The sequence below is a fragment of the Scyliorhinus canicula genome, chromosome 2 (assembly GCF_902713615.1).
Source record: "Scyliorhinus canicula chromosome 2, sScyCan1.1, whole genome shotgun sequence".
Lineage (NCBI taxonomy): Eukaryota > Metazoa > Chordata > Chondrichthyes > Carcharhiniformes > Scyliorhinidae > Scyliorhinus > Scyliorhinus canicula.
In genome coordinates, this window is record NC_052147.1 from 183671770 (window position 1) to 183699295 (window position 27526).

The 27526-nt window shown below is 41.6% G+C and overlaps 2 protein-coding genes across 7 annotated transcripts in view; one reads left to right on the top strand and one right to left on the bottom strand.

The window, feature by feature from the left end:
• Nucleotides 1–4501, top strand: part of zgc:136439 (uncharacterized protein LOC678627 homolog) — a 45525-nt gene extending 41024 nt beyond the window's left edge. For 4 of the 5 annotated variants that reach the window (XM_038789178.1, XM_038789181.1, XM_038789179.1 and 1 more), the window contains 2 exons: nucleotides 3817–3875; nucleotides 3952–4501. In XM_038789178.1, the coding sequence (XP_038645106.1) occupies nucleotides 3817–3875; nucleotides 3952–4057 (165 nt within the window). In that variant the 3' untranslated portion in view covers nucleotides 4058–4501. The remainder of the gene's footprint in view (nucleotides 1–3816; nucleotides 3876–3951) is intronic. The other variant, XM_038789182.1, reaches the window with a different exon arrangement.
• Nucleotides 4502–9030: 4529 nt separating this feature from the next.
• asnsd1 (asparagine synthetase domain containing 1) lies at nucleotides 9031–27471 on the bottom strand. 2 transcript variants are annotated; one of them, XM_038789177.1, is made up of 6 exons: nucleotides 27324–27471; nucleotides 22303–22351; nucleotides 17220–17295; nucleotides 14516–16099; nucleotides 11888–12069; nucleotides 9031–9384 (listed from the first exon to the last, which is right to left on the bottom strand). In XM_038789177.1, the coding sequence occupies exons 4-6, from the start codon at nucleotides 15971–15973 to the stop codon at nucleotides 9126–9128; spliced, it is 1899 nt and encodes a 632-aa protein (XP_038645105.1). In that variant the 5' UTR covers nucleotides 15974–16099; nucleotides 17220–17295; nucleotides 22303–22351; nucleotides 27324–27471; the 3' UTR covers nucleotides 9031–9125. The 2 variants fall into 2 exon arrangements, with proteins under 2 accessions (XP_038645105.1, XP_038645104.1); XM_038789176.1 differs by having other exon boundaries at nucleotides 22298–22351.
• Nucleotides 27472–27526: the final 55 nt, after the last annotated feature.

The following is a 27526-nucleotide window of genomic DNA, read 5'->3' on the forward strand; positions in this document are numbered from 1 at the left end:
TCGCCCTTCAAGCTCTGTCATTCCAGTGAAAACAATCCAAGTTTATCCAACCGCTCTGCATAGCTAATACCCTCCAGACCAGGCAACATCATGGTAAACCTCTTCTGTACACTCTCCAGAGCCTTCACATCCTTCTGGTCGTGTGGCGAGCAGTCCCTTGTTATCCAAAGGTCCCAAAACTTGCCATACTTCTCCTTCATCCTCACAGCAACATGCCAGTCCTGAATTCTAACCAACTGACGACTGAAAGACTCCCACGTGTCAGCCTCCCCAATCTAAATTTTCATTTCCCACCTAATATTGTTGCCATTAGCCTTCCTCCAATTTAGCAGCTTCACCCGAGGACTACTCTTCTCCTTATCGACAAGTACCTTAAAACGTACGGAATTATGGTCACTGTTCCTGAAATGCTCCCCTCCTGAAACTTCAACCACCTGGCTGGGCATATTCCCCAATACCAAGTCCAAAGTCACTCTCATCTCGCCTCTTCAATTCAGCATTCATCCATCTTTGGACCAAGGCTGTATTGCAGTCAAGAGCTGAGTGACCCTGGTGGAACCAAAACTGAGCGGCAGTAAGCAAGTTATTGCTGAGTAATTTCCACTTTCTAGCACTGTGAAAGTCACTTTCCATCACTTTGCTGATGAATGAGAGTAGATTGATGGGGCAGAAATTGGCCATGTTGGATTTATCCTGCTTTTTGAGAACAGGACATAATTAGGCAATTTTCCACATTGCACAGATACTAGTTGTAGCTGCACTGGAACAGCTTGGCTAGGGTGCTGAAGCACAAGTCTTCAGTACTATTACCAGAATGTTTTCGGGGCCCAGGGACTTTCCGATATCCAGTGCCTTCAACCATTTCTTTATATTACATGGAGTGAATTGAATAGACTGATGACTTGCAGCTCCAGGCCACGATGGATCATCCACTGGGCACTTCCTGTTCAAGATGGTTGCTGGTTGCTAAGTGCTTCAGCTTTGTCTTTTGTGATTTGCTTAATTGTCATTGAGGATGGGGATATTTGTGGAGCCATCTCCTCCATTGTCCACTACCATTCATGATTGGTAAGTTTAGACCTGATCCATTGGTTTTGGGATCACTTAGCTCTGTCGATTACATGCTGCTTATGCTGTTTGGCATGCATGTAGTCCTGTGTTGTGGCTTTACCAGGTTATCATTTTTAGGTATGCATTGGTGCTGCTCTTGGCATGCCCTCCTGCACTTTTCATTGAATCATTGTCAATTCCCCGGCTTGCTGGTAGTAGTAGAGTGGGAGATGTGCCAGACTACGCGTCTACAGATTGTAGCTAAATACAGTTCTCCTGCTGGTGGCCCACAGCATCTCATGGATACCCAGTTTTGAGTTGCTAGATCTGTTCAAAATCTATCCCATTTAGCAAAGTTGTAGTGCCACACAACACGATGGAGGGGTATCCTCAATGTAAAGACAGGACTTTGTCTGCACAAGGACTGTATGGTGGCCACTCCTATCGATAACCATCATGGACAAATGCCTCTGCGCAGATAGATCGGTGACGACGAGGTTAAGTAGGACTTCTTGTTGTTCTCATCACCTGCCAGAGACGAGAGTAGCATAGTGGTTAGCACTATGGCTTCACAGCGCCAAGGTCCCAGGTTCAATTCCCACTTGGGTCTCTGTGCGGAGTCTGCATATTCTCCCCGTATCGGCTTGGGTTTCCTCCGGCGGCTCCGGTTTCCTCCCACAGTCCAAAGATGTGCAGGTTAGGTGGGCTGGCTATGCTAAATTGTCCTTGGGTTAGATAGCTTTGCAGGGTTACGGGGGTAGGGTGCTCTTTCCAAGAGCCAGTGCAGACTCGATGGGCCGAATGGCCTCCTTCTGCTCTGTAGATTTTATGAAACAATCTAGCAGCTATGTCCAAGACAAGGTTAACAGTCGTGGTGCTACTGAGCTCCTCTTGTTAATGAACATTTAAGTCGCCTACCCAGAGAACATTCTGTGCCCTTGCCATCATCAGTGCTTCTTTCAAATTGTGTTCAATATGGAGGAGTACTGATTCATCAGCTAAGGTTGGTAGGGTAGGTGGTAATCAGCAGGTTTTCTTGCCCATGTTTCACCTGATGTGATGAGGCTTCATTGGGTCCAGAGTCAATGATGAGGACCCCAGGGCAAGTCCTTCCGATAGCAGTGTTCCCCCACGTTTGGGGAGTCTGTACTGCCAGTGGGACAGACAATGGTGGCATCTGGGACATTGTTTGTAAGGTATGACTCCATGAGTATGACTCTGACAGACTGTTGCTTGACTAGCCTGTGGAATAGCTCGTCCAATTTTGGCACCCAGATCTTCATGAGGACTTTGCAGTGTTGACAGGGCTGGATGTGCCATTGTCATTTAAATGGTTAAGTTAAACTCCGCAAAAAGAAAATTAGTTTATTCGATGTTGTTACAACTGGCAACTGGATCAGGACTGTAAACATCAGGAACAGTTAGCAAATTGATGAATAAATGTATCATGGTCCAGTTTCTTATTAATTCAGCATTTAAGCATTGTATGCAAATACTTTACTGTCTTTACAGTCTCATTTGTAGAATTAAATAATGGGTTGTTTATGCATACTTTTGATCAGTATTTTGTATTTAAATGTTCTGCAAACTGCTTGTAGATTGAGCATATTGGCAACCCTGGCATAAATTCATCCAGATAACCAACGTACTGTCTTCCTTTCACACATTTTTTTCTTGGCACAATATAGACCATATTTGGGCGCAATCTTCCCAAAAGGGAAGCACGAGCGCGTTTAGGTAGCCATATGTGCCAAGACCGCACATAGCCCCAGCCCCCCGTTTTTTACAACAGAGAGTTCTACTTGCCAGAACTGCCCATTGTTGCGATGGATCGGGACACCACTTTTAAATGACCCCCCATCTTCGATGCAAACAAATAAAATCTTGACCTCCCCCCAGTCCGAACTCAACAGGGGACAGTATGCTCCCGCCCCGTGAACCACGGTGGGCAAACCCGGCTCAATCACGCGCACGCACAAAATGCCAGCTAATAATAATAATCTTTGTTGTTACAAATAACATCATTAACACTGCAATGAAGTTATTGTGAAAAGCCCCTAGTCGCCACAGTTCGGCGCCAGTTCGGGCACACAGGTGAAGAATTCAGAATGTCCAATTCACCTAACAGCACGTCTTTCGGTACTTGTGGGAGGAAACCGGAGCACCCGAAGGAAACTCACAGACACGGGGAAGAACGTGCAGACTCCGTACAGACAAGCGGGAATTGAACCTGAGATCCTGGCGCTGTGAAGCAACTGGGCTAACCACTACCGTGACACCTGGGTGACTTGGCAGTGCCAGGATGGCACTGATGGTGCCAGTTTAGCACAGCCAGGGACCACCCTGCCCAAAGGGTATGCAGCTGGGGGCCTCCGATCCCCTTGGCGCTTCCCACCAGTGCTGTTCCGTCTGGTCCCCACTTGTGAGAGCCAGTACCAAATGACGCTCACCCGAGGTCACCGAGGCAAGGGGATCAAAGCCCAAAGCCTCAGGTACCTTGGAAATCTGCACATTAGAGTTAGGCTTACTGCGTCAATCTAATATGCAGATTTGTCAAAAAGTGATCCCGCACATTGTGGGCAGGATTCTTCTTGCAATGTCAAATCTCACGAGGAGTTGCCAGCCGGGTGGATCTCGGGAGTGGGGTCTCCTGGCGTTGACCAGCCACGCTGTGCCCCAGTGAGCTGCTTTTCCAGCAGAGCGTTGTCAGAAGATCGCACTGTTTATATAGCCTACTATTTTAAAGAAAAGTTTCATTTTTGACAGAATTCACCCTTGGAAGAGAAGGATGCGCCTGGCAATTTCTTGTGTTGGGTCCACTCAAGGTGAGAGATTAACTCAAAGAACCATTATTTTAATTTCAATTTTATGCCATATGATATTTTTTTTTCCCTATTCCAGAACACCAGTGTTTGTTCATCATGTAAGTGGTCGATTTGATGTTGGAAATCTTCCATCTTATCTCGACTGTGCCAAATACTTCCAGAAGCATGGAGATGCAAAATGATTGGAAAACTGAACAGTGTTTTTAGAGTTTTGGTGAATGGGCTTTGTACAGTATCTGTATTCATTTCCTTTTTATTAATGCATCAAAGAGCCCAAACATGACAGATTGAATAGTCTCATTCTGTGCTTTAAACTTAAATCATTATTCAGAACAGCAGCAGAATAACTGAAAGTTCAAAAAAACTCAACCTTTTAAAAATTAGAATTATGAAATTACTTGAATTGAGGCGATAAAACACTGATTACATGTTTCTATGACATCAAGTTTACAAAGAGTGAACTTAATTTAAAAACTACTAATATTGAAGTTGTATTGAGTGGAAGAACTCAAACTGTGATTTATTGTGCCATATCAATAAAGTTAATTTTATTACTAATTTTAAGTAACCTTCTGTACCAAACAAACCAGTTGGTTTGGAAATTAAACCTTTGTAAATAAACTATACCCCAGGTATTGTCATTTTTTCCACTATTCTTGAAAAGTAGTTCAATGCAAGTGGCTAGAGATTTGCAGTGATGTGTAACATGTATGGGTCAACCTTATCAAGACAAAGTGTCCTGAATGCTGTTTTTCCCCTCTAGTGTCTGGCATTGAAGCAAGTGAAACTCATGGATCTTAGTGCTAAACTGTGAATCTTTATTGTTGTAATGTTTATAGTACATTTTTAGGTGTAATGGCTCATTAGTTTTCTGAAAAGAGACATGGCTTTGTCTTTTACTCAACAGGATAAATGTAAGAATGCTAAATTTTAAACGATCACAACAATTTATACTACATGAGAAAAGAATGCAGACGGGCTGGCAAGTTTTTATTCATAGAATTTACAGTGCAGGAGGCCATTCGGCCCATCGAATCTGCACCGGCTCTTGGAAAGAGCACCCTACCCAAGGTCCACACCTCCACCCTATCCCCATAACCCAGTAACCCCACCCAAATAAGGGCAATTTTGGACACTATGGGCAATTTAGCATGGCCAATCCACTTAACCCGTACATCTTTGGACTGTGGGAGGAAACCGGAGGAAACCCACACACACACTTGGAAAATGTGCAGACTCCGCACAGACAGTGACCCAAGCCGGGAACCGAACCTGGGACGCTGGAGCTGTGAAGCAATTGTGCTATCCACAATGCTACCGTGTTGACTGGCTATGGTGTTGTCATGGAGAAAGCAACAGGGACCTTTCTGCTGACAAGCTCCCACTTATATCAGAAAAGGCTTGAACACATTTCTTCTGTTTGCAAAGAACAGATCCCTGTTTATGGATATATGTCACTTATAGCAAGTGTAACTGATCGATGTAACGGACTTGACTGATTATCATGGTGGTTGTTAGTGTCGCTATTAGTACACTCAGAGTTGTTGAGCAAGTGCTGCCCAATTGTGGAATCACATCTGAAAGACATTTTGTTTTTGAAAGTGCGGCCTGGTCTTTACTCTGCCGACTATGAACAACAAGCTTGAAGCAAAGGTTGAGCGCAGGAACACAAAGCTATCTTGATCAGATCATTGTGTATCGCACAATCCGCCACTTTTGAATCTGATAGGTGCCCAATCTACCTCAAATTGGAAAGGCAATATATATAAAAAATGTTAACAACCGGTTACGCAAGCCATTTCACACTGCTACTATGCAGTGGCATTTTCCACTAACAGGATGCCACTATTAGTTCTGCTTAACATGCATAATTGAGCAATTTTGTGTGTGAATCTCAGTACCAATGTGATACTGGGTATGTAAGCCATATATCCCAATGATCAATTGATTCAATCAAACAACATGCTGTTTCAGTTTTTTTGAGATCAGCCCATATTCAGCTAGCCTGCGCTTGCACAACCCAAAACAAAACATCTACTTTCAGATGTGATTCAATATTTGGGCAGCATTTGCTGAACAATCGTGAATGTTATTAAGATAATCAGTTGAGCTTGTAATCCAGCTCATTTACACCTGTTAAAAGCAATGAATATTGATATACAGGGGCCTGTTCTCAGCAGCTATGTGCCTTTTTTGAATTACCCAGGAGCTTGGGGAGCCAATTGTTCCTTTCTCCATGGCAATCAGCACCCTTTCCTCCTGTAATATAAATTGTTTGATAGTTTTGACTTGATTTGTCTTGAAAAGCTTGTCTCTCTTCAGCAATTTTCAAGTACTAACAAGCAACTGTTTATAGGAATTATTTTACAAAATCTTTTCAACTCATCCAGACCTACCAATTCATACTTTCAGCATCTTTACTACAGACTATTAACCAATATCCTATTGACAGGGTATTTTCTCTCGATCATTTATAACTCAATTTCAGATCAAGCACTAACTATTACAAAGAAACTTACAGTTCCTCTGTGACTGATATTTGCACTGACATTGTAGGAACTGTAATGGATAACTGTAAAAAAATTATAGTTTACCACGATGTGGAGTACGAGAGTAAATTTTGAAGCATTCTCAATTTCTGCAGGTTCTAAGTTTTATCTGTAAGTTTGCAGATGACACTAAAATAGGTGGTATTGTAGAGTGAGGTAGGTTATGAAAAATTGCAGCAGGACGTTGATCAGCTGGGGAAACGGGCCCAGAAATGGCAAATGTAGTTCAATACAGATATGTGTGAGTTGTTGCATTTTGGAAAGTCAAATCAAGGTAGGACTTTCACGATGAATGGTAGGACCTTAGGGAGTATTGTGGAACAGACGGATCTTGGTGTTCAGGTGGCTGGTTCTCTAAAGGTGGAGTCACAGATAGAGCAGTGAAGAAGGCTTTTGGCAAGCTGGCTTTCATCAGTCAGGGCATTGAGTATCGAAGTTAGGAATTTATGTTGTAGTTGTTGGTCATTGGTGAATCCGCACCTGGAGTATTCTGTTCAGTTTTAGTCACCTTGTTATAGGAAAGATGTTATTAAACTGGAGAGAGTGCAGAAGAGATTTACAATGATGTTGCCAGGACTCAAGGGACTGAGTTATAGGGAGAGATTGGAAACACTAGGACTTTTTTCTTTTGGGCATAGGAGACTGAAGGGTGATCTTGGGTGTATAAGATCATGAGAGGCATAGACAGGGTGAATGCACTCAGTCTTTTTCCCAGGGTTGGGGAATCGAGAACTAGAGGGCATATGTTCAAGAGGGAAAATATTAATGGGAACCTGAGGAGCAACTCTTTTACACAGAAGGTGCTACATATATGGAATAAGCTACCGAAAGAAGTGGTTGAGACAGGGACATTGACAACATTTAAAAGGCCTTTGGACAGATACATGGATGTGGGTCAAATGCAGGCAAATGGGGTTAGCTTAGATGGGTTTTTTGGTTGGCATTGACCAGTTTGGGCCGAAGGGCCTGTCTCCATGTCGTAGATTCTGTGATAAACTGGAAATAAGTTATACCACGTAAGAGTAACATCTCAATTGAATTATAAGATACCAAGGTGAAATCCTTGTAGTGCCTGATTAAGGGATCCTAGTTGCTGCTGAGATTCAATCCCCTATTCTTACTACCAACTTCCAATACCTGTTCAGGTCTCCCAACCCCTCTTTTGCCCCCTCCCCCCACCACCTTCGGGCAGCACGATAGCATTGTGGATAGCACAAATGCTTCACAGCTCCAGGGTCCCAGGTTCGATTCCCGGCTTGGGTCACTGCCTGTGCGGAGTCTGCACATCCTCCCCGTGTATGCGTGGGTTTCCCCCGGGGCTCCGGTTTCCTCCCACAGTCCAAAGATGTACAGGTTAGGTGGATTGGCCATGATAAATTGCCCTTAGTGTCCAAAATTTCCCTTAGTGTTGGGTGGGGTTACTGGATTATGGGGATGGGAAGGAGGTGTTGACCTTGGGTAGGGTGCTCATTCCAAGAGCCGGTGCAGTCTCGATGAGCCGAATGGCCTCCTTCTGCACTGTAAATTCTATGATAATCACCTTTCAGGACCTACACTCTTCACCGCCCCAACTTTTATTAGTCCACTTCACTTCCCCACCTCCCTATGTCCCCAACCCACCCAAAATTCCTGGCCGTAACCCCGGTCAGGCCCAGACTGCCAGCCATCTCGCCACCTTGCCAAGGTGCTGCAGGGAGAGCCAGGGATCACCCTTCCCAACCCCCAACCACCCAGGAGTCTCCAAAGGCTTGCGAGACCACCCCATCCCAGGTGCTGTTAGGCCTGGTCCACGTTTTTGTGTGGACCAGTACTAAAAGGCACCTGGTCCAGGCCTTGCTAGCGTGACCATTTGTTCTCAGGCCCTGGGAGAATATGGCGCAAGCATATTTAAATGAGTCGTACAGATGAATCTCATGGGGCCACTAGGTCGGGCATGGAGAAACTGTTAAATCGTGCCCTCGGCCTTGTGTGGATGTACTACTGGCAGCAACCAGTGCGTGCTTGACAATGCCATCAGGGGGGTAAAATCTACTTGCCGCTGATTGGCCAGCAGCTCTTGTCAGACAGGACTTTTGCCCCCAGTGGTTCTTGATCTGTTGCTCATTAGGTGCCTGAGTGACACTTTATTCGGCAGGCCTTCCTGAAAAGAGCCAGTGGGTGAGTCCACATCGCCTCTATTAAATACTGTCACATGTTTACTAGTTTTTAATAGGGATACCTGAACCATATTCAAGTTGTATGATCTGGGTTTATTGGGATAATTAAATACTGAGCCATCTTTAAACTATTTTAACATTAAATGAAATTTAGGCATTCAATGTACATCTGTTAAGGAACAGGTTTTCACATTCAACTTTTGAGATCTTGGGCTAATTGTTATCTAACCAGAGATTTTCAAAATGATTTATTATATCCTGTCAAAATTAATTAGAATAGCCGTCTAAGGGGCAGTGTTTCTGATGCTCTGAATGGAAAACAAATTAATTGAATATGATATGCAAAAAGAAATTATTTGCACTAAAATACTACAGAATGAGTATTTGCAAGGTCTAAACTTCAACAGTGTTCAGTACTCATTTGATTGCATAATTATATAAAGCCGCCAGAACCTCATCTGTATTTATTTTGATTCTTTTTTGTGTTTGTATTAAATATTGTACCTTCCTTAAAAGTGACACTGAAGGACAAAGTACAGCGCAAATTACTGATCAGCCGAGTTTTGCTGTAACCTGTTGCACTTATCAGAGGCCTTTTCTTTGTTGTTTTCCATCTTTGCAATTCTCGATCCAAACTGCATGGCTCTTTTTGGGAGAACAGCAGATGCAGTAAGACCAAGTTCTTTTGCAGCCATTCGTAGAAGCAGTTTTTCACCAATCCCTCGAGGCAGAGTCAAGTCTGCTTTCTCCCACACAGGAAGTGCATTTAGAAAACAAACAACTTCTTCATCCAAAAAGGGAAATCTGAAATAACAAATATGAAAAAAATGTTTTTAGTACATATATTCTTATGAGCATTTTCGCCTAAGTTCCTTGACCATTCATGTAATTTTCGTATTGAGAATACAAAAACTTTATTTTGTCTTAAAAGCAAATTAATGCAGATGCTGGAATCTGAAACCAAAAGAGAAAATGCTGGAAAATCTCAGCAGGTCTGGCAGCATCTGTAGGGAGATAAAACAGCTGACGGTTCGAGTACAGATGACCCTTTGTCAAAGCTAAAAGACATAGAAAGTGGGAGATATTTATACTTTTGGGTTAGGGAATGAAAGATGAGTCATAGCCACAGAAACCAAGGGAAAAGAGTGCTAATGGCAGTCTCCAGAGAGAGTAAAAAGGTGTGAAAGGCCAAACAGCAGAGAAACTAAAATCAAAGGGTAAACTGTGACAAATGTCATGGCTGATCCAACAAACCCACAATGCCAGTTTTAAATTGCTACACACCATTTTAGCTACTGGTGGGTGAATCAACCGTTTGAATGCTTTGTAGCTATGAATTATTTTTGATTTAATGAATTCCTATTGTCAGTTTAAGTAGAAATTTCTGTCCTCCTGACTCTGCTAAAACAAATGGATACTGTTGCGACAAGAGAGTGGTACCTCAGGTAATGTTAAAACTATTTCAAAAATGTTTGAAACTCGGCCTGAGCAGTTAATTGTGGTCAGGCTTTCACTCTTTTTTAAAAATAAATTTAGAGTACCCAATTATTTTTTCCAATTAAGGGGCAATTTAGCGTGGCCAATCCACCTATCCTGCACATCTTTGGGTTGTGGGGGTGAAACCCACGCAGACACAGGGAGAATGTGCAAACTCCTCACGGACAGTGACCCAGAGCCGGGATTCGAACCCGGGTCCTCAGCGCCGTAGGCAGCAATGCTAACCACTGTGCCACCATGCTGCCCAGGCTTTCACTCTTGGTCTGGTTTGAGAATCACAGCTAGATTGTGGGAGTGAGGGAAAACTCGCTTGATAAGTCCACTCCTGCGTTATTCAATCTGTCACAACTCAGTAGAATAGTAACAGCTTGCAGGATTTCCTGATTATAGGGAGCAGTGAGACATTTTGTCATTTTAAGACATCCTGATGTAATAACACAACGGAATCACACAAATTACTTAAATGAGCAAGTCCAAAGTAAAAATCTACTTCTACTACGACTATTCCATTTGTCATACTCTACCCTTGACTTTAGTACTGCAAGGGGATAGTTAAGGTCTCTGATAAATGAATTATTATCTGCAGAACCTTTGGATCCTCAGCAGCTGTTCATGTAGCAGACTTGCATCTGGACAAATCGTAAGACTTGTATGCACATGGATAGTATTCAATCTTACTCTGCTTCATTTTTGTATCTTCAATTTTAGACTTGGCTTTCTCTTCGGTTTACAACAGATGGTAATAGTGAATTAAATTATTGTTATATCACCCTGGGCACGTGCACGGTCAATTCCAGCTCCATTCATCCTGGATTCACAACAATTGAATTAGCCAATAATTCTTATCAAAAGTATTTGGCCCTTGGCAGCCCAATAATTACAGTCAACAGGTTTGTAGGTTGAACCGCAATTACTGTTTATTTATAACAAAAATAAAGATGAAATATGCAGTAAATGCAACTGAACAGCAAGCTAACTGTCCCACCCTCTATCCACACAAGACTGACATTTGGGGGGGTGGGGGGGGAAATAATAAGTTTGAAGGTCAAAAGATAAAGAGTCTTCAGTTCAAATGGTGGTTCCTTAGCATGTTTTCCTCAGCCGCTGGTTGATCAAAGCCTCTGGTTTATACTGGGAATGGTCTTCCTTAGAGGTGGTCATTCAGTACTTACAAGAAGCAGGCTTTCTTCTGGAGAGGCAATTTAGTTTTTATTGAACTGGGCCTTCAGTTCTAGGTTCACACTCAGGCCTATTTCTTTCTTGAGATACTTTATCTTACATCAAACCCTGCTTCCAGCTCATGGTTTGACTTCAGGCCTCTGCAACCTCCAACTATCGGCCCCCAACTTGCTAGACAGTCAGCTCTCAAAGTAGCCTAATGAAAAAAAAGTTCACCTGAATATTTTGGGAGAGAATTAATTGGAATCCTCCATCCAAGCTGCAGAATCAAAAGTAAAACCAAACTGGAACCTTGTGATTTAGGAAACATTCCAGTGAGATCAGATCCAACACCACCTGTTATCAGGCAGAGCACAGCCCTTTGGCCATTCCCTGGCTGCCAGCCAAATCAATCAAACTGAGTTATCACTTATATTAGTCAGAGTCAGTCTAAAACAGCACACCCTTCTGGATCCTTCTGTTTCAATTTAAGGCACAGGCTGCCTTAAAGACACATCTCCACAAATCATTCATGGCTCAAAAATGCAACGGCAAAAATAAAAAGGGAAAATAAGGAAATAAGCAGGAACACAAAGAAGGACCCTTACACTACATTTTAGTAACTCGGCATTCTCAAAATTAGTAGACTTACCTTGCTTCTTTTCCATGGTCTCCAATGACTCGGTCATCTCTTCCAAGATTACGTGAGGAAATGCGACCAAGTTCCAACCCCAATTCTTTGACCAGGCCTTCAAAACCTGATGCTTTGTAGCAGATACGGTGACGGGAATAACCTGCAAGTTGTTCGTCGGCTCCTATCCCGGTCAAAACCACCTAAAAACATAATATCCTGAGAATAAATAAAAATGCACTGTTCAAGACTAAATACTCTATTGTCAAGCAACTCTCCTTTCACCTTAGGATAAAAACATCAACTAAGTTATGGGTATCAAGATTTCAGATGACGATTTTATTTTCCCAGTCCTTTTTTTCCCAATTAAGGACTACTTTTGCATGGCCAATCCGCCTACCCTTCACATCTTTTCAGGTTGTGGGGGTGAGACCCACGCAGACATGGGGAGAATGTGCAAACTCCACATGGACAGTGACCCAGGGCCGGGATCGAACCCAGGTCCTTGGCACTGTGAGGCAGCAGTGCGAACCATTGTGCCACCCCTTCAGGTAACAAAGTACTGTATTTAAACCCTAGGTTAATATGTTTTAAAATAGCTGAGGAAGGTGCAGCTTCTTAACAGAATAGGGCAAGCTTTTAAACTTATTTATATATCCAAAGAGTGGCAAAGTTTTATGGGATAATGATTTTTTTTTTCAGCAATACAAATTGCTTTTTGAGGAAGAGGTTATGGACAGATAAATATGAATGGGGAATTGAGCTATTTGGGGGGGGGGGGGGGGGGGGGGAAGTAGAGGTTAGTTTAAAAACTCAATAATTACAACTTGAGGTGTTTCAATACAATATATATTTGCTTTAGGTGAGAAATGTGTGGGGAACATCGAAAGTAGGTGCAGGAGGCGGCCATTCGAGCCTGCTCCACCATTCATAATGATCATGGCTGATCATGCAACTTAATAGCCTAATCCGCTTTTCCCCCATATCCTTTGATCCCCTAAGTGCTATATCCAACTGCTTCTTGAAAACTTGCAATATTTTGGCCTCAACTACTTCCTGTGGTAAGGAATTCAACAAGCCAACCACACTCTGGGTGAAATTTCTCGTCATCTCTATCCTGAACTGTCTACCCTTTTTCTATGAGATCCTATACTATTTACATAGTAAATAAGAGAGTCAATGAGAGAAAAATCACAATTCTTAGTACTCGAAGCAGTGCAAGCGTGCTAGCATTCAGAACAAGGGAAACTTTGCAAGTTGATGAAATCAAACAACTTTACGCTGGACGGTGCAGAGAGCATAGCCCTCACAAAAAGAGATTCAGAGAGTGACCCATCAGTGTAATTCAAAATCCAGCAACAGCTTTATATATTTACGTATATGGATGTGTAAAATTGAATCTCATGTAAAACTTAACTCCATAACTTTTCATATTTTAAATTTTTTTTTAGAATACCCAATTCATTTTTATTTCCAATTAAAGGGCAATTTAGCGTGGCCAATCTACCTACCCTGCATATCTTTTGGGTTGTGGGGGTGAACCCCTGCAAACACGGGGAGAATGTGCAAACTCCATACGGACAGTGACCCAGAGCCGGGACCGAACCCAAGACCTCGGCACCATGCTACCCACTGCACCACCGTGCTGCCCATAACTTTTCATATTCTTTGTGTAAAAGCCAATCCTAATATTTCATGGATCAAAGTCCAAAAATTTCAGACCTGAAATATAATCCTGGAGATGTAAATAATTTGATTTCATCATAAATTTATAAATATTAATGAAAATGAGTACTAGTTAAAATGTTTGTTTTTATTTATTCAAGTTATTAAAATAAGCAGATTATATTAATAATTATGAATTCTTCAGTATAGTTTTTACTTTATTCCATTGTGTGATTTTCTTTGTATTTCAGAGCCCAAATAAAGAATGTATGTTATCCCCCTTGAACTCATTACCAGTGTAAAAACCAACCTCATGACTTCTAGCCAAAAAGAATTGATAGCCAAAATTTGACTTTTATGCAGCATAAAGAATATCTACTTTCAAAGAACTAAATGGGGAAGAATAATAGGTTGACCACAAGAACGGTCACTGCCAATTTATTTGCTCTGCATTCAGTAGCCAATGGCGAGATCTGCAGCATGTCAGTCATAGAATTAAATTAACGCAACATCATGGATGTCTCCATGGAAATAGGAAATTTTAACAGTCCCTCCCAAAAATAAACTCAGGGAGAACTTGGGACAGAAAATGTAGTTCTTAAAATCTACTTAATCCCCCAATGTGGACAGATCAAAAGGGAAATCTACTAGAATGGCAGTAGGGTTCTGGGCACAATAATAGAGGCAACCATTCTACACCAGATTGATCTGTGCATCTGTCAGATTAATTATAAGAGTCTTATTTTAGTTTAGGATTGTTTATTGAAAGAAATGTTAATTCCCTTAATGCGGAATAGATAAAATAGAATGTTCATGGAGGTTTCTTGGCTTTGCTGTTGCTTTATATTTAACTGATGATTTAAACAGCACACAAAAGATATGTGCTGTGATTTTATTTTTAGGGAATCGTGTGCAATGGACACATAGGTAATTTTTACATTCCAAATAGTGTGTGGAAATGTTCTTTTAATCATTAATACACACCTTTGCAGTGCTGATGTATGGCTTAGTTTCTCCATTACTGGTGTTGGTACCAATACCTCTTGCAGCAAACCACACTGCACAGCCGATGCTGTCATCAAGTACGGTGTCCAAAGGTTGCACTAAATGACTAATCCGCTGTCGTCTCATTTCCTTCAGTTCTTCTAATGTGATATTGATTTCTATAAAATTCCATCTCCTGGCAGGGTTTATAATTTGCAACTCTTTTAAGCCCGACAGTCCAGTGATTCGGTCCGGCACATTAAAAGCAGTTGCCTTTTTAACACTACCATTGTCACATTCTAGAGTTTCCTCTTCAAGTGTGCTGCAAACATTGCTTTTCTTCTTTTGTTTTGTTGAGGTCATCTGCCTTTTCTGTTCTTGCTGCTTAAAGGCTACATTCAATAGATCAATAGGTTCATCTGGTGGAATATGATGGTCAGCCAAGGCAGAAAGAACCATAGAATCAACACCTCCGGAAAAGAGAATGGCAATCTTTGCTTCATCAGAAACTGTGAACTGATCTGAACAGATGGGGCGATTTTCACATCTTGGTAAGAAAAGCACTCGCCGTCTAACAGATTCACTCAAGACACTGATGAACTTATGAACTAATTGCTTCTTGTGTTCATTTGAAAGAAAAATCTCAATATTTAATGAAGATGTTTCACATTTTGCAGTATCATTACATGACTCCGGCATGCTGCAATTCATAGGAATAATGGGGGCTGTGGGGAAAAGTTTTGATTCATTTAAAAACACAGAAATAAAATTGGGCAGTTTTTCAGTGAACTCCTCTTTATCACCTAAATGGAGAGTTTTGAATTCATATTCAATGCACCCATGTTTCCATGGGTACCATGATATTGCCAACGATTTGGCATTGGTCTGTTTCTGGATGTCAATTTTATAAAGTCCGCATGCTGGTACTTCCTTCCAGGGAACATTTGCACACTGTGGAACAGAAGTACTCACTGATGTAAGAGTAAGACAGAGGTTTTCTACATTCTTAAATTGCCACAGTAAACTACGTCGACCAAAAAAGTCTCGACCAAACCACAAGCAGTGACTGGATGGTTGGTAGTATATGAAAGCCCAGGGACCCTGAATGGAAGAAAAGACCGACAGAATAGATTCTTCATTCTTACATGAAGATAACTGTTGAAGAATAATCTGAGTATCATTGCCTTCAGGTCCAATTTTAATTCCACCAAAAACCTCCCCATTCCAAAGCAGAAGGTTTCCTTGAGCATCCTGCATGGGCTGTGGGTTTAGGCAACCCCTCATGTGAAGCACATGACCAGAGAAAAAGACATTATAGCCTAGCTCAGGCACTTCTCTGGATAAATGTTGACTATGGTTAGGGCCTCGCCGCCGTAGGCTTTCAAGCATATCCTTTGCCAAAACATCAGAACCATCTTTCTGAGGGGCTAAAATTAACATACAACAAATGCCACACATTGTGCGCTTTTAAATTTAACCATTAACTTCAATTAATAACAAATAGTGATGCTGCTGTTAGTTACTTCTTCATTTTTTCAGAGTTTTCTAATTTCTGGTATTCTTTCTTCATCTCATCAAGAGCACCTGTAAAAATACACCAATTATTAGATTCATTGGATGGTATAACCTACAACAAAAGAACACAAAGTATGTAATGCTTTCACAGCAGCTATATTAGTAAAATTGATTTGAGTTTCCGAAAGATTTGAACAGGATGACCATCCCTCAATTTAAAAAGTACTATGGAAAACAAACTGCTGTCTCACTCAATCTTTTACGGTTGACAATAGATTAAACAAATCAAAGGTAAAAACATTTCACCAACATTGGATAGTGTATGAATTGACAAAGCCTACAGTCTAGTTATGACACATTTGTTGAACAGAAGAATAAAAGCATTTATCAAATATTCTAGTAATTACCTTGGATGTTTCACATACTTAAATATTTAAGCATATTATTCACCCTTTGAGAAATGCAAGACAATTTCTAAAAATTTAGTCTGGAACATCTTTAATTTTTCATTAAGTAAATTGTTACTAGTTTCAATTTAGTAACTTCATCAGGATTCAGAACTATGATCGAATAATTCCACTACTGTATTTACTCTATAGTTTCTGTCACTATTAATGATAAACTCAAGATTGGAACTGACAGTGATTGAGAGCTAGTCACTTGACAATTCTCTCAGGTAAGGGATGGTGCAAACAGGGCAGCACAGCATAGTGGTTAGCACAAATGCTTCACAGCTCCAGTGTCCCAGGTCGAATCGCGGCTTGGGTCACTGTCTGTGTGGAGTCTGCACGTTCACCCCGTGTCTGCGTGGGGTTTCCTCCGGGTGCTCCGGTTTCCTCCCACAGTCCAAAGATGTGCAGGTTAGGTGGATTGGCCATGCTAAATTGCCCTTAGGGTCCAAATTGCCCTTAATGTTAGGTGGGGTTACTGGGTTATGGGGATAGGGTGGAGGTATGGGCTTGGGTAGGGTGCTCTTTCCAAGAGCCGGTGCAGACCTGATGGCCTCCTTCTGCACTGTAAATTCTATGAAACAGAAAGCGTGTATTAAAGGAGTGGGGAAAGGCAACTTAAAAGTGGAAGGGGAAAAAAGCCCAAATTTTGTGTTGGACCAATATAAAAATCAAAGTAACAAGAAACATGCCATATACCCAGCACATTTAACAAAATGCCCTTAAAACAAATAACTTACATTTACAATCACTTAGAGTCTGCGTTTGATCTGCTGAGAAAAATATATTGCTGTTGGGTTGCTGCTTATAAACTCCCTAAAATGGATTAAAAAACAGCTATTAACAATAAAGCAAGATCAAAATAAATCATGGAATCATTTATTACCTGTGGGCATTTGGCAACACAGGGTTTGCTAATTGTAGGTACACGATTATCTACGTGTCGCTAAAGTAAAACAAAAACTTATTTCAACCTATCTGAATTTAATAATATGAGACACTAAATTAATCTTAAATTTGGCTGGAAAGAGTGGCGAGTTGGTGGCTAACAGAATGTTGAAACAAAGTTGGCCAAATTGAGTGAAAGGGCAAGAAAGCTCTTCCACCAAATCCCATCCTATCCGAGTCATTAAATGGTTTCAAGAAAGGATATATTTTTGATTTTAAAAACAGGTTAAAGGGATATGGGCAACAGATGTGGAGGTGGATTTGAGACCATAGAATCATAGACCAGGAAGATATCAGCCATGATCTGACTGAATGGCGGAGCAGGCTCAAAGGGCTGAATTGCCAACTTCTGCTCCTAATTCCTATCCCTGTGCTGTATTGTTCTTTGGGGTTTTGGCCAAGGGTGGTATCATGACCGGTAGAGGCTTGGAGGGGCGAAGGGCCTGTTCCTGTGCTGTATTGTTCTTTGTTGATCATCGGCAACTCTGATTACCGATTGCACTGTTTAGCACACTGGGCTAAATCGCTGGCTTTGAAAGCAGACCAAGGCAGGCCAGCAGCATGGTTCGATTCCCGTAACAGCCTCCCCGAACAGGCGCCGGTATGTGGCGACTAGGGGCTTTTCACAGTAACTTCATTGAAGCCTACTCGTGACAATAAGCGATTTTCATTTTTCACTGTAGGTGGGATTTTAAAAATAATATTTGTGGCATCAGTTTTTTAAATCTTGTGACCCCCAGAGATAGTAAGCAGGTAGTTTGAGTTCCAAGAGGATCCAGAGCTAACATACAGCATCTGTATTAAGCAAAATGCCTGAAATCCTCATCAAATGTTGTACTGTTAACAACTATGACAGTATGAAAGTGGCAATGCAAGGGGCAAAGAGGGAGAGGAATTGTTGAAATATGACAGGAGAACTTACTTGATCAGTATGTTTTCAGCACAACCAGAAAGAAAGCAGTGCTGGATCTAGTTTGGAATGAATTGGAGCAAGTGGAGCATATTTAAGTGGGGAAACAGTGACCATAATAGCATCAGGTTTGGCGTAGCTATGGAAAAGCAAATAAAAAAAATCAAATGTTGGAAAAGCAATTGGCCCAGGTGGGCTGGAATCAAAGATTTGCAGGTAAAGCTGTAAATAAGTAATGCAAGGCCTTCAAATAGGATATAATTTGGATATAGACTTGGGCACATTTCCACAAGAGAAAAGGAAGTGTGTCCAATGTTAAAGCTATCTAGATGATAACGCTATAGAGATTAAAATTAAACAAAAATATGAGGCTTTTGATAAACGTGAGGTTCATAAATCAAAAGAGAACCAAGCTGAATATAAAAATTATAAAGAGAGATAATTTGCATCCAGAGAGTGCATGATAATAGATTAGCAAGCAAGAAGGAAGTCAAAAGACTTGCACAGACATAACCGGATAGGCAAATGAAGGGAGAGGTGAATTAAGATCCAAAAGGAAATTATCCTTGAGATTGAGCTACTAAATAAGCACTTTAGAACATAGAACATAGAACAGTACAGCACAGAACAGGCCCTTCGGCCCTCAATGTTGTGCCGAGCCATGATCACCCTACTCAAACCCACATATCCACCCTATACCCGTAACCCAACAACCCCCCCTTAACATTACTTTTTAGGACAGGGGGAGGACGTGCAGACTCCACACAGACAGTGACCCAGCCGGGAATCGAACCTGGGACCCTGGAGCTGTGAAGCATTTATGCTAACCACCATGCTACCCTGCTGCCACTTTGCATCTGTCTTCATTAAGGAACAAGATGTTACCAATGCCACAGTCAAGAAGCAGGTTACAAAGGTTCTAGATAGGATTAAAATAGAACAAAAAGGAATTGCAAAAAGGTTAGCAGCACTCAATGGTTTGCAATGAATGCATCTGAGGTTGTGAGGGCAGAAATTTCAAATCCTCTGGCCACAATCTTCCAATCCTCTTTGGATATACAAGTGGTGCCAGAGGATTGGTGGAATACAAACATCACACATCTGTTCAAAATAAAAAGGAGGAACAAACCCAACAACAAGATAGACAGCCTGATTGTAGAGAAACCTGTAGAGGTAATAATTCAGGATAAAATTAATTGGGGCTTGGAAAAATGTGGGTTGATAATGGAGAGTCAGCATGGATTTTCTAAAGGCAAATCCTGTTTGACCAATTTGATTGCATCCTTTGATGAAGTAAAAGAGGGTTGATGAAGGTTGTGCAGTTGATATTGCCCATACGATCATTCGAAAGGCATATATACGTCACAGTAGACCTGTCAGCAAAAATAGAGTCCAGAGGTTGAAAGGGGGAGTGACTGAATTTAACACTGGTTAAATAAAGAATCAGTTTTTTTTCAGGCTGAAGATGTGTCTCTCAGTGGACCACTGCCCTTTATGACATATATTAATGATCTGAACTTGAATATACAGGACCTAATTAATGATAATAATCTGTTTATTGTCACAAGTAGGCTTACATTAACACTGCAATGAAGTTACTATGAAAAGCCCCTAGTCGCCACATTCCGGCGCCAGTTTGGGCCGGTGCCTTTTCGGGAATTTAAAAGTATGCAGGTGACACAAAACTGGGAAATGTAAGAAAATAGAATATAGAACGATACAGCGCAGTACAGGCCCTTCGACCCACGATGTTGCACCGACATGGGAAGTCAAAAACTAAAGGCCATCTAACCTACACTATGCCATTATCATCCATATGCTTATCCAATAAACTTTTAAATGACCTAAATGTAAGAGATAGAAGGACATAGGCATTCTAGTGACAGTGGTAAGACACATAGCAGCTGAAATTCAAAGTGATTCATTTTGGTACGAATAATGGAAGAGTCCATGTAAAATGCATCACTCCAATTTTAAAGGGGGTGCAGAAACAGAAAGACCTGGGAATAGGCACACAAGACTTTAAAGATGGCAAGATAAATTGAGAAGATTGTAAAAAGGCATACACGATGCTTAACTTTGTGAATAGAGACAAGTACAAAAGCAAGCAGCAAAGTATATACAACACTAGTTAAGTTTCAACTGGGATATCGAGGAAGAATGCAAAAGCCTCAAAGTCTGCAGTGTGGGTTAAGAGGAGATTTGATAGAAGTGTTCAAAATAATGAAGAGTAAATAAGAACCTTTTTCCAGAGGTAGAAGGGTTTGTAACCAGAGGACACAGATTTAAGCGCATTAGCAAAAGAACCGGAGGCGACATAAGGAATATCAGCAAGGTGTTGATCTGCACTTCACTACCAAAAAGGATGGTTGAAACTGGTTCAGTAAAGGGAATTGGATAAATTATCAAAGGGCTATGGGAAAGAGAAGGGAAGTGGGATGAACAATTCACTCAGTGGCGAATGCTCAAGAGTGGGATCTCTGGGTGATTTTTCCTGTCTGAAGGCCAAGGATAATAAAGCCATTTGTAGCTCTCCAACTGGCATTGCACAAATCCAGCAGAGGCTGAAATTCATATCTGGACCCTTCTGTTTTTTTATAGGAACAGGAGTATGCCATTCAGCCCGTCTAGCCTGCTCCACCGTTCAATACGATCATGGTTAATTGGACACTTCAATGCCTTTTACGCACACTATCCCCATAACCCTTTATGTTATTGTTAATCAGATATCTATCCATCTCTACCTTAAAACATACTCAATGACTGATCTTCCACAGCCCTGTGGAATAGAGAATTCCAAAGGTTCTGTGGAAAGAAATTGCTCCTCACAAGTGGCATCCCTGTTATTTTGAAATTGTGCCCCTTGGTTCTAGACTCCCCAACTTGCATCTGCCCTGGACATTCCTTTAAGTATTTTGTAGGTTGCAATAAGATCACCTCGCAATCTTCGAAACTCTAGAGAATATTGTCCCAGTTTATCCAATCTCTATTAAGACACACCCATCAATCTCAGAACAAGTCAGGTAAACCTTTGCTGCACTCCCTCTATGGTAATAATATTCTTTCTGAGGTTAGGGGGCCAAAACTGCACACAGTATTCCAAGTGCAGTCTAACCAAGCTTCCATACAATTGAAGCAAGACCTCACTACTCCAATATTCTTGTGATGAAGCTTAACATTTGATTAGCCTGCCTAATAGCTTGTTGTACCTCCATGCTAACCTTCAGTTACTTATGGACACCCAGGTCCCTTTGTACATCTACACTTTTTAATTAATTACCATTGAAGAAATACTCTATACATCTGTTCCTTCTACCAAAGTGGATGACCTCACATTTTATTCCATCTCCATGTTCTTGCCCACTCACTAAGCCTGTCCAAATCCTCCTGTAGCTGCTTTACATCACCCTCACAACACATATTCCCACCTAGCTTTGTATCATCCGGTTAACTTGGAAATATTGCATTTGGTCCCCACACCCAACTCATTGATATATATTGTGAACAACTGGGGCCCCAATTACCGGCTACGCGACAATGATCCAATTATTCCTACTCCTGTTTTCTGCCTGTTAGCCAATTCTTATTCCATGCCAGTATATTGCATATATTATATATACATATGTGTGTTTTTATTTTGCCACTCAACGTATTACCATCATGGCACTTAATTCTTAATAAACGTAATAAGTGTGTCTCTATTATCTTGATTGCTGGATTATTCCAAACGTTGGAGAGGCCAGAAAATAAAAGAAACACTTGGAGTTTTTCTGACATTTGTTCTAATTTTACTTTATTAGTTTTCATTTATATATTACTCTGTCCTTCAGCAATATTACTCACATATTAGGACTAAATTTATATTATTTTATACTGCATTTTAAAGACATCGTCATCATGTTTATGCCAGAGCTCAACTTCTACACGTATTAATTTAAGATTTGCATTTCATGAACTTACCCGACCTTTCTTAAGGTTGGACAGCTCATCAATGGCAACATTTTGTTCTTTCATCTATTAAAAACAAAGTTACATTTGACACTGAAATTATCAAATAGAAACAGAATTGTAACTGAGTAGGCATTGTAGTTCAGTCCAAATGTCAACTTTGGAGAAGCACCCATTGTTAACAGCCAAAAGTGTACTGTTCGATGCTATCAGCAGTTGTTGGGATGTACAACTTACATAGCTGGCATAGCATCGACACGGAAATTCATATACATTTGTGTGGTAGGCAGAACGTGCACTAGATTTGGATATTTGCAAAAGGCAGAGTACTGACCATACTCAACAAGCCTGTGCTTGTAAAATTCAAAGCATGATGCCTAATGTTGAATGCGATTTCACAATTGAACAGCATTTGCTGAACAATCCCAGGTGTGGTAAGAATTATAGTAACAACTCATTTGAGACTATCAGCCAGGCTTACAATGTGGCTCACTTATGCTTGCTCAATATATTTGATATATACTACATATATTTACATCCTCTGCAAGCAAAAAGAACATGTCCAAGCATTGCACCTTTAAAAAAATTTAACAATCATATGGGGACAATTGTTACCTGACGTATTCTCCCCGATAACACCTATACCAACCAGAGTCAACCTGCCAACCAATCAGCACCCTTTTTTTTTAATCTAGTACACATTGTTGCTCCCTTTGAAATTGTGTCTGTCCTGATGAATGCTCGTTGAAAAACATTTTCAGCAAGACTCCTTTTTCAGCAACGCTCCAGTTCTGTACTACCAAGCACCTTTATTGCCTTTACTAATTCTTCCTACCAAAACATATCACTTTGCTCTTCTCTGTATTAAATTGTACCTATCAAGTGTCTGTTCATTCCACCAGCCTGCCCATGTCCTCCTGAAGTCTATCACTATCCTCCTTCTAGTTCATTATACTTCTGAATTTTGTGTCAAGCATTCTCTGTGGAAGGGTATTCCACATTCTCACCACTCTTTGGGTAAATAGGATTCTTCTGAATTCCCAACTGGATTTTTTGATGACTATCTCTTATTGATGATCTCTAGTTAAGATTTTCCCCACAAAGAACAAGAACAAAGACCAAAGAAAAGTACAGCACAAAAACAGGCCCTTCGACCCTCCAAGCCTAAGCCGATCATGATGCTCTAACTTAAAAAAAAACATCTGCCCTTACTCGGTCTCTATCCCTCTATTTCCTTCCTATTTATGTACCCATATAGATGCCTTTTAAATGTTGCTAATGAGCCTGCTTTCACCACAGTTTTTGGCAGTGTGTTCCAGGCACTCACCACTCTCTGCATAAAAAGCTTACCCCACACATCTCCCTTAAACTTTCCCCCTCTCAACTTGAACCTGTGCCCCCTTGTAATTGGCACTTCCACCCTTGGAAAAAGCCTCTGAATAAAATTGTGCGATGTACTGTAGCACGAAGCGGCAGCCTCCTTTGATAGACTATTTGAGAAGTTGTAAAGAAAACACAACTCCAAATTATGAAGCACTGCTTAACTTTTTTCATCCAGCAGGATGTGAATTCCAATCCTTACTCAACAGCAATAATAAACTGCCTCTCCATAATGGGAATTTCTACTATATTTACTCTATGCTATATTTACAGCCTGATCACGGCTTGGGTTGCAAGTCTTGCTGTCCTGTCAAACAGGTTGCATTTCACTGCAACCATGTTATTTTGACGTAATCTTCTTTGCTTTGTTGCATTTCTCCAAACGCCTTTCGGAAATCCCTATATGCCTATTAACACAACAAAACCCTCCGTTACCACAACAGAAAACTAAACCAGGTTAGGTAAGCACATTTTTCTTTGACAAATCCATGCTGGCTTTCCTTAATCAATCTACACTACTCCAAGTGACTGTAAACTGATTGATCCAGGTTGCTGGATATATTTGACAGGGCTATAACATCTCCAGTACTCTGGAAATATGGATGGGAATCCTGCGGTGAGTGAAATGAAAATCACCATAGTCCCCGAGGACCATAAGTTGCTCTCCACTTTTGAGAGAGAGCTGACTAGTGATTTAACCTGAGGGTCACCATACCGCAGGTGAGGGACAAGGTTAACCTCAGCCGATGAGTGCTGAACACGTGTTGCCGTTTCTCTGCATCACGATCCAGCCAAGTGAGCTCACCAATCCCAAAAGCCTGACCACCATCCACAAAGCACCAGTCAGAGGGGTGATGGAATACTCTCCACAGATGAGTGCAGCTCTAGCAACACTCAAGAAGCTTGACACCATGCAGGACAATGCATCTTGCTTGACTGACATTCCATCCACCAGCTTCAACACTCACTCCTCCATCACTAGTGCACAGTGGCAGCAGTGTGTATCATCTACAAGATGCACATAGTTTACATAGAATTTACAGTGCAGAAGGAGGCCATTCGGCCCATCGAGTCTGCACCGGCTCTTGGAAAGAGCAACCTACCCCCTATCCAAGGTCAACACCTCCACCCTATCCCCATTACCCCCACCCAACACTAAGGGCAATTTTGGACACCAAGGGCAATTTATCATGGCCAATCCACCTAACCCGCACATCTTTGGACTGTGGGAGGAAACCGGAGCACCCGGAGGAAACCCACGCACACACGGGGAGGATGTGCAGACTCCGCACAGACAGTGACCCAGAAACCAGCGACCTCTATCACCTTAAAAGGATAAGGCCTATAACTCTTGTATCCCTCTGCAATGTCCTCCTCTATACCCTTCTCACGAATTAATGACCTACAGAATAAACCCAGTCGGGTAACTCTATCATCAAGGAAGAAATTGCGAGGCATCTGGATAGAAATTGTCCCATTGGGCAGACGCAGCATGGGTTCGTAAAAGGCAGGTCGTGCCTAACTAATTTAGTGGAATTTTTTGAGGACATTACCAGTGCAGTAGATAACGGGGAGCCGATGGATGTGGTATATCTGGATTTCCAGAAAGCCTTTGACAAGGTGCCACACAAAAGGTTGCTGCATAAGATAAAGATGCATGGCATTAAGGGTAAAGTAGTAGCATGGATAGAGGATTGGTTAATTAATAGAAAGCAAAGAGTTGGGATAAATGGGTGTTTCTCTGGTTGGCAATCAGTAGCTAGTGGTGTCCCTCAGGGATCCGTGTTGGGCCCACAATTGTTCACAATTTACATTGATGATTTGGAGTTGGGGACCAAGGGCAATGTGTCCAAGTTTGCAGATGACACTAAGATGAGTGGTAAAGCGAAAAGTGCAGAGGATACTGGAAGTCTGCAGAGGGATTTGGATAGGTTAAGTGAATGGGCTCAGGTCTGGCAGATGGAATACAATGTTGACAAATGTGAGGTTATCCATTTTGGTAGGAATAACAGCAAACGGGATTATTATTTAAACGATAAAATATTAAAGCATGCCGCTGTTCAGAGAGACTTGGGTGTGCTAGTGCATGAGTCACAGAAGGTTGGTTTACAAGTGCAACAGGTGATTAAGAAGGCAAATGGAATTTTGTCCTTCATTGCTAGAGGGATGGAGTTTAAGACTAGGGAGGTTATGTTGCAATTGTATAAGGTGTTAGTGCGGCCACACCTGGAGTATTGTGTTCAGTTTTGGTCTCCTTACTTGAGAAAGGACGCACTGGCGCTGGAGGGTGTGCAGAGGAGATTCACTAGGTTAATCCCAGAGCTGAAGGGGTTGGATTATGAGGAGAGGTTGAGTAGACTGGGACTGTACTCGTTGGAATTTAGAAGGATGAGGGGGGATCTTATAGAAACATTTAAAATTATGAAGGGAATAGATAGGATAGATGCGGGCAGGTTGTTTCCACTGGCGGGTGACAGCAGAACTAGGGGGCATAGCCTCAAAATAAGGGGAAGTAGATTTAGAACTGAGTTTAGGAGGAACTTCTTCACCCAAAGGGTTGTGAATCTATGGAATTCCTTGCCCAGTGAAGCAGTTGAGGCTCCTTCATTACATGTTTTTAAGGTAAAGATAGATAGTTTTTTGAAGAATAAAGGGATTAAGGGTTATGGTGTTCGGGCCGGAAAGTGGAGCTGAGTCCACAAAAGATCAGCCATGATCTCATTGAATGGCGGAGCAGGCTCGAGGGGCCAGATGGCCTACTCCTGCTCCTAGTTCTTATGTTCTTATGTAACAGCAAAGTTATTGTTTCTTAAATCTAATCAAATAGATTATGTCCTTGATCCCGCCAGGGCATCCTCTCTCTCAATCACTGTATTTCTTTCCTTAATCAATTCTGCCGCCTGTCCTCAATTTCTGGCCTTGTGCACCACCAATCTCCTTCACCCCACCACTGGCAGCTGTGTCTTCAGCGGCCAAGGTCCTAAGCTTTAGAATTCGCACTCTAAACCTTTCCAACTTCCTCTCCCTATTACCGTAAGACGCTCTTTAAAAACATACCTCCATATCCAACTGTCCTATCATTCTTATGTAACTTTGTGTTAAATTATGTTCGATAAGATTCCTCTGAAGTGTTCAGGGGACATTTTACTGTCTTAAAAAGGTGCTGTATAAAGAATCCATTTGGATCACAGAATGGTTATAGCATAGGAGACTTGTCACATTGGTGCCTGCTCCCTATAAGCACTATTCGGCTTGAATCACTTTCCCCTGTAGCCCTTCCATTTTTTATTTTCTCTTCAGATAATTATTCAATTCCCTTTTGAAAGCCACAATTAAGTCTGTCTCCACCACCCAGGCAGTGTATTCCAGTTTCGAACCATTCACTGCTTAAAAAACATGTCCCTATTGTTGTCTCGGAAAACTGTCACGGTTTCTATCTTTGGTGGGTTAATTAGACGTATAGAAACATTTGAAACAGATATAAATATTCAGATCAAACTATTTTCACTGGACTCGGCCCACTGGTCAAAATTCAGGACTTGATAACTGGGAGATTATAATAAAACCGAAAGGAACGGTTTGCAGCCCTGCACAGCACAGGCTCATTCCGGGCTCCCATTCCTGCTGCCCAGGCCACAATTATCTTTTTTTTAAATACCTGTTTATTCAGCTTTTCTTTCTGGGCCAACTCACTATCTTGTATTTTATCTGAAGTGTCCTCCATCACCCCAAGTTGCCAGCCTTCTCTATCCAGGTTATTGCCATGTGCGGACCCCGGAAGTACACATAGTGACTACGCGCACGCGCAGCGGGGACGTTTGTCAGACCGACCTCACCAGCGCCCTCAGCGCTGAGGAGGGC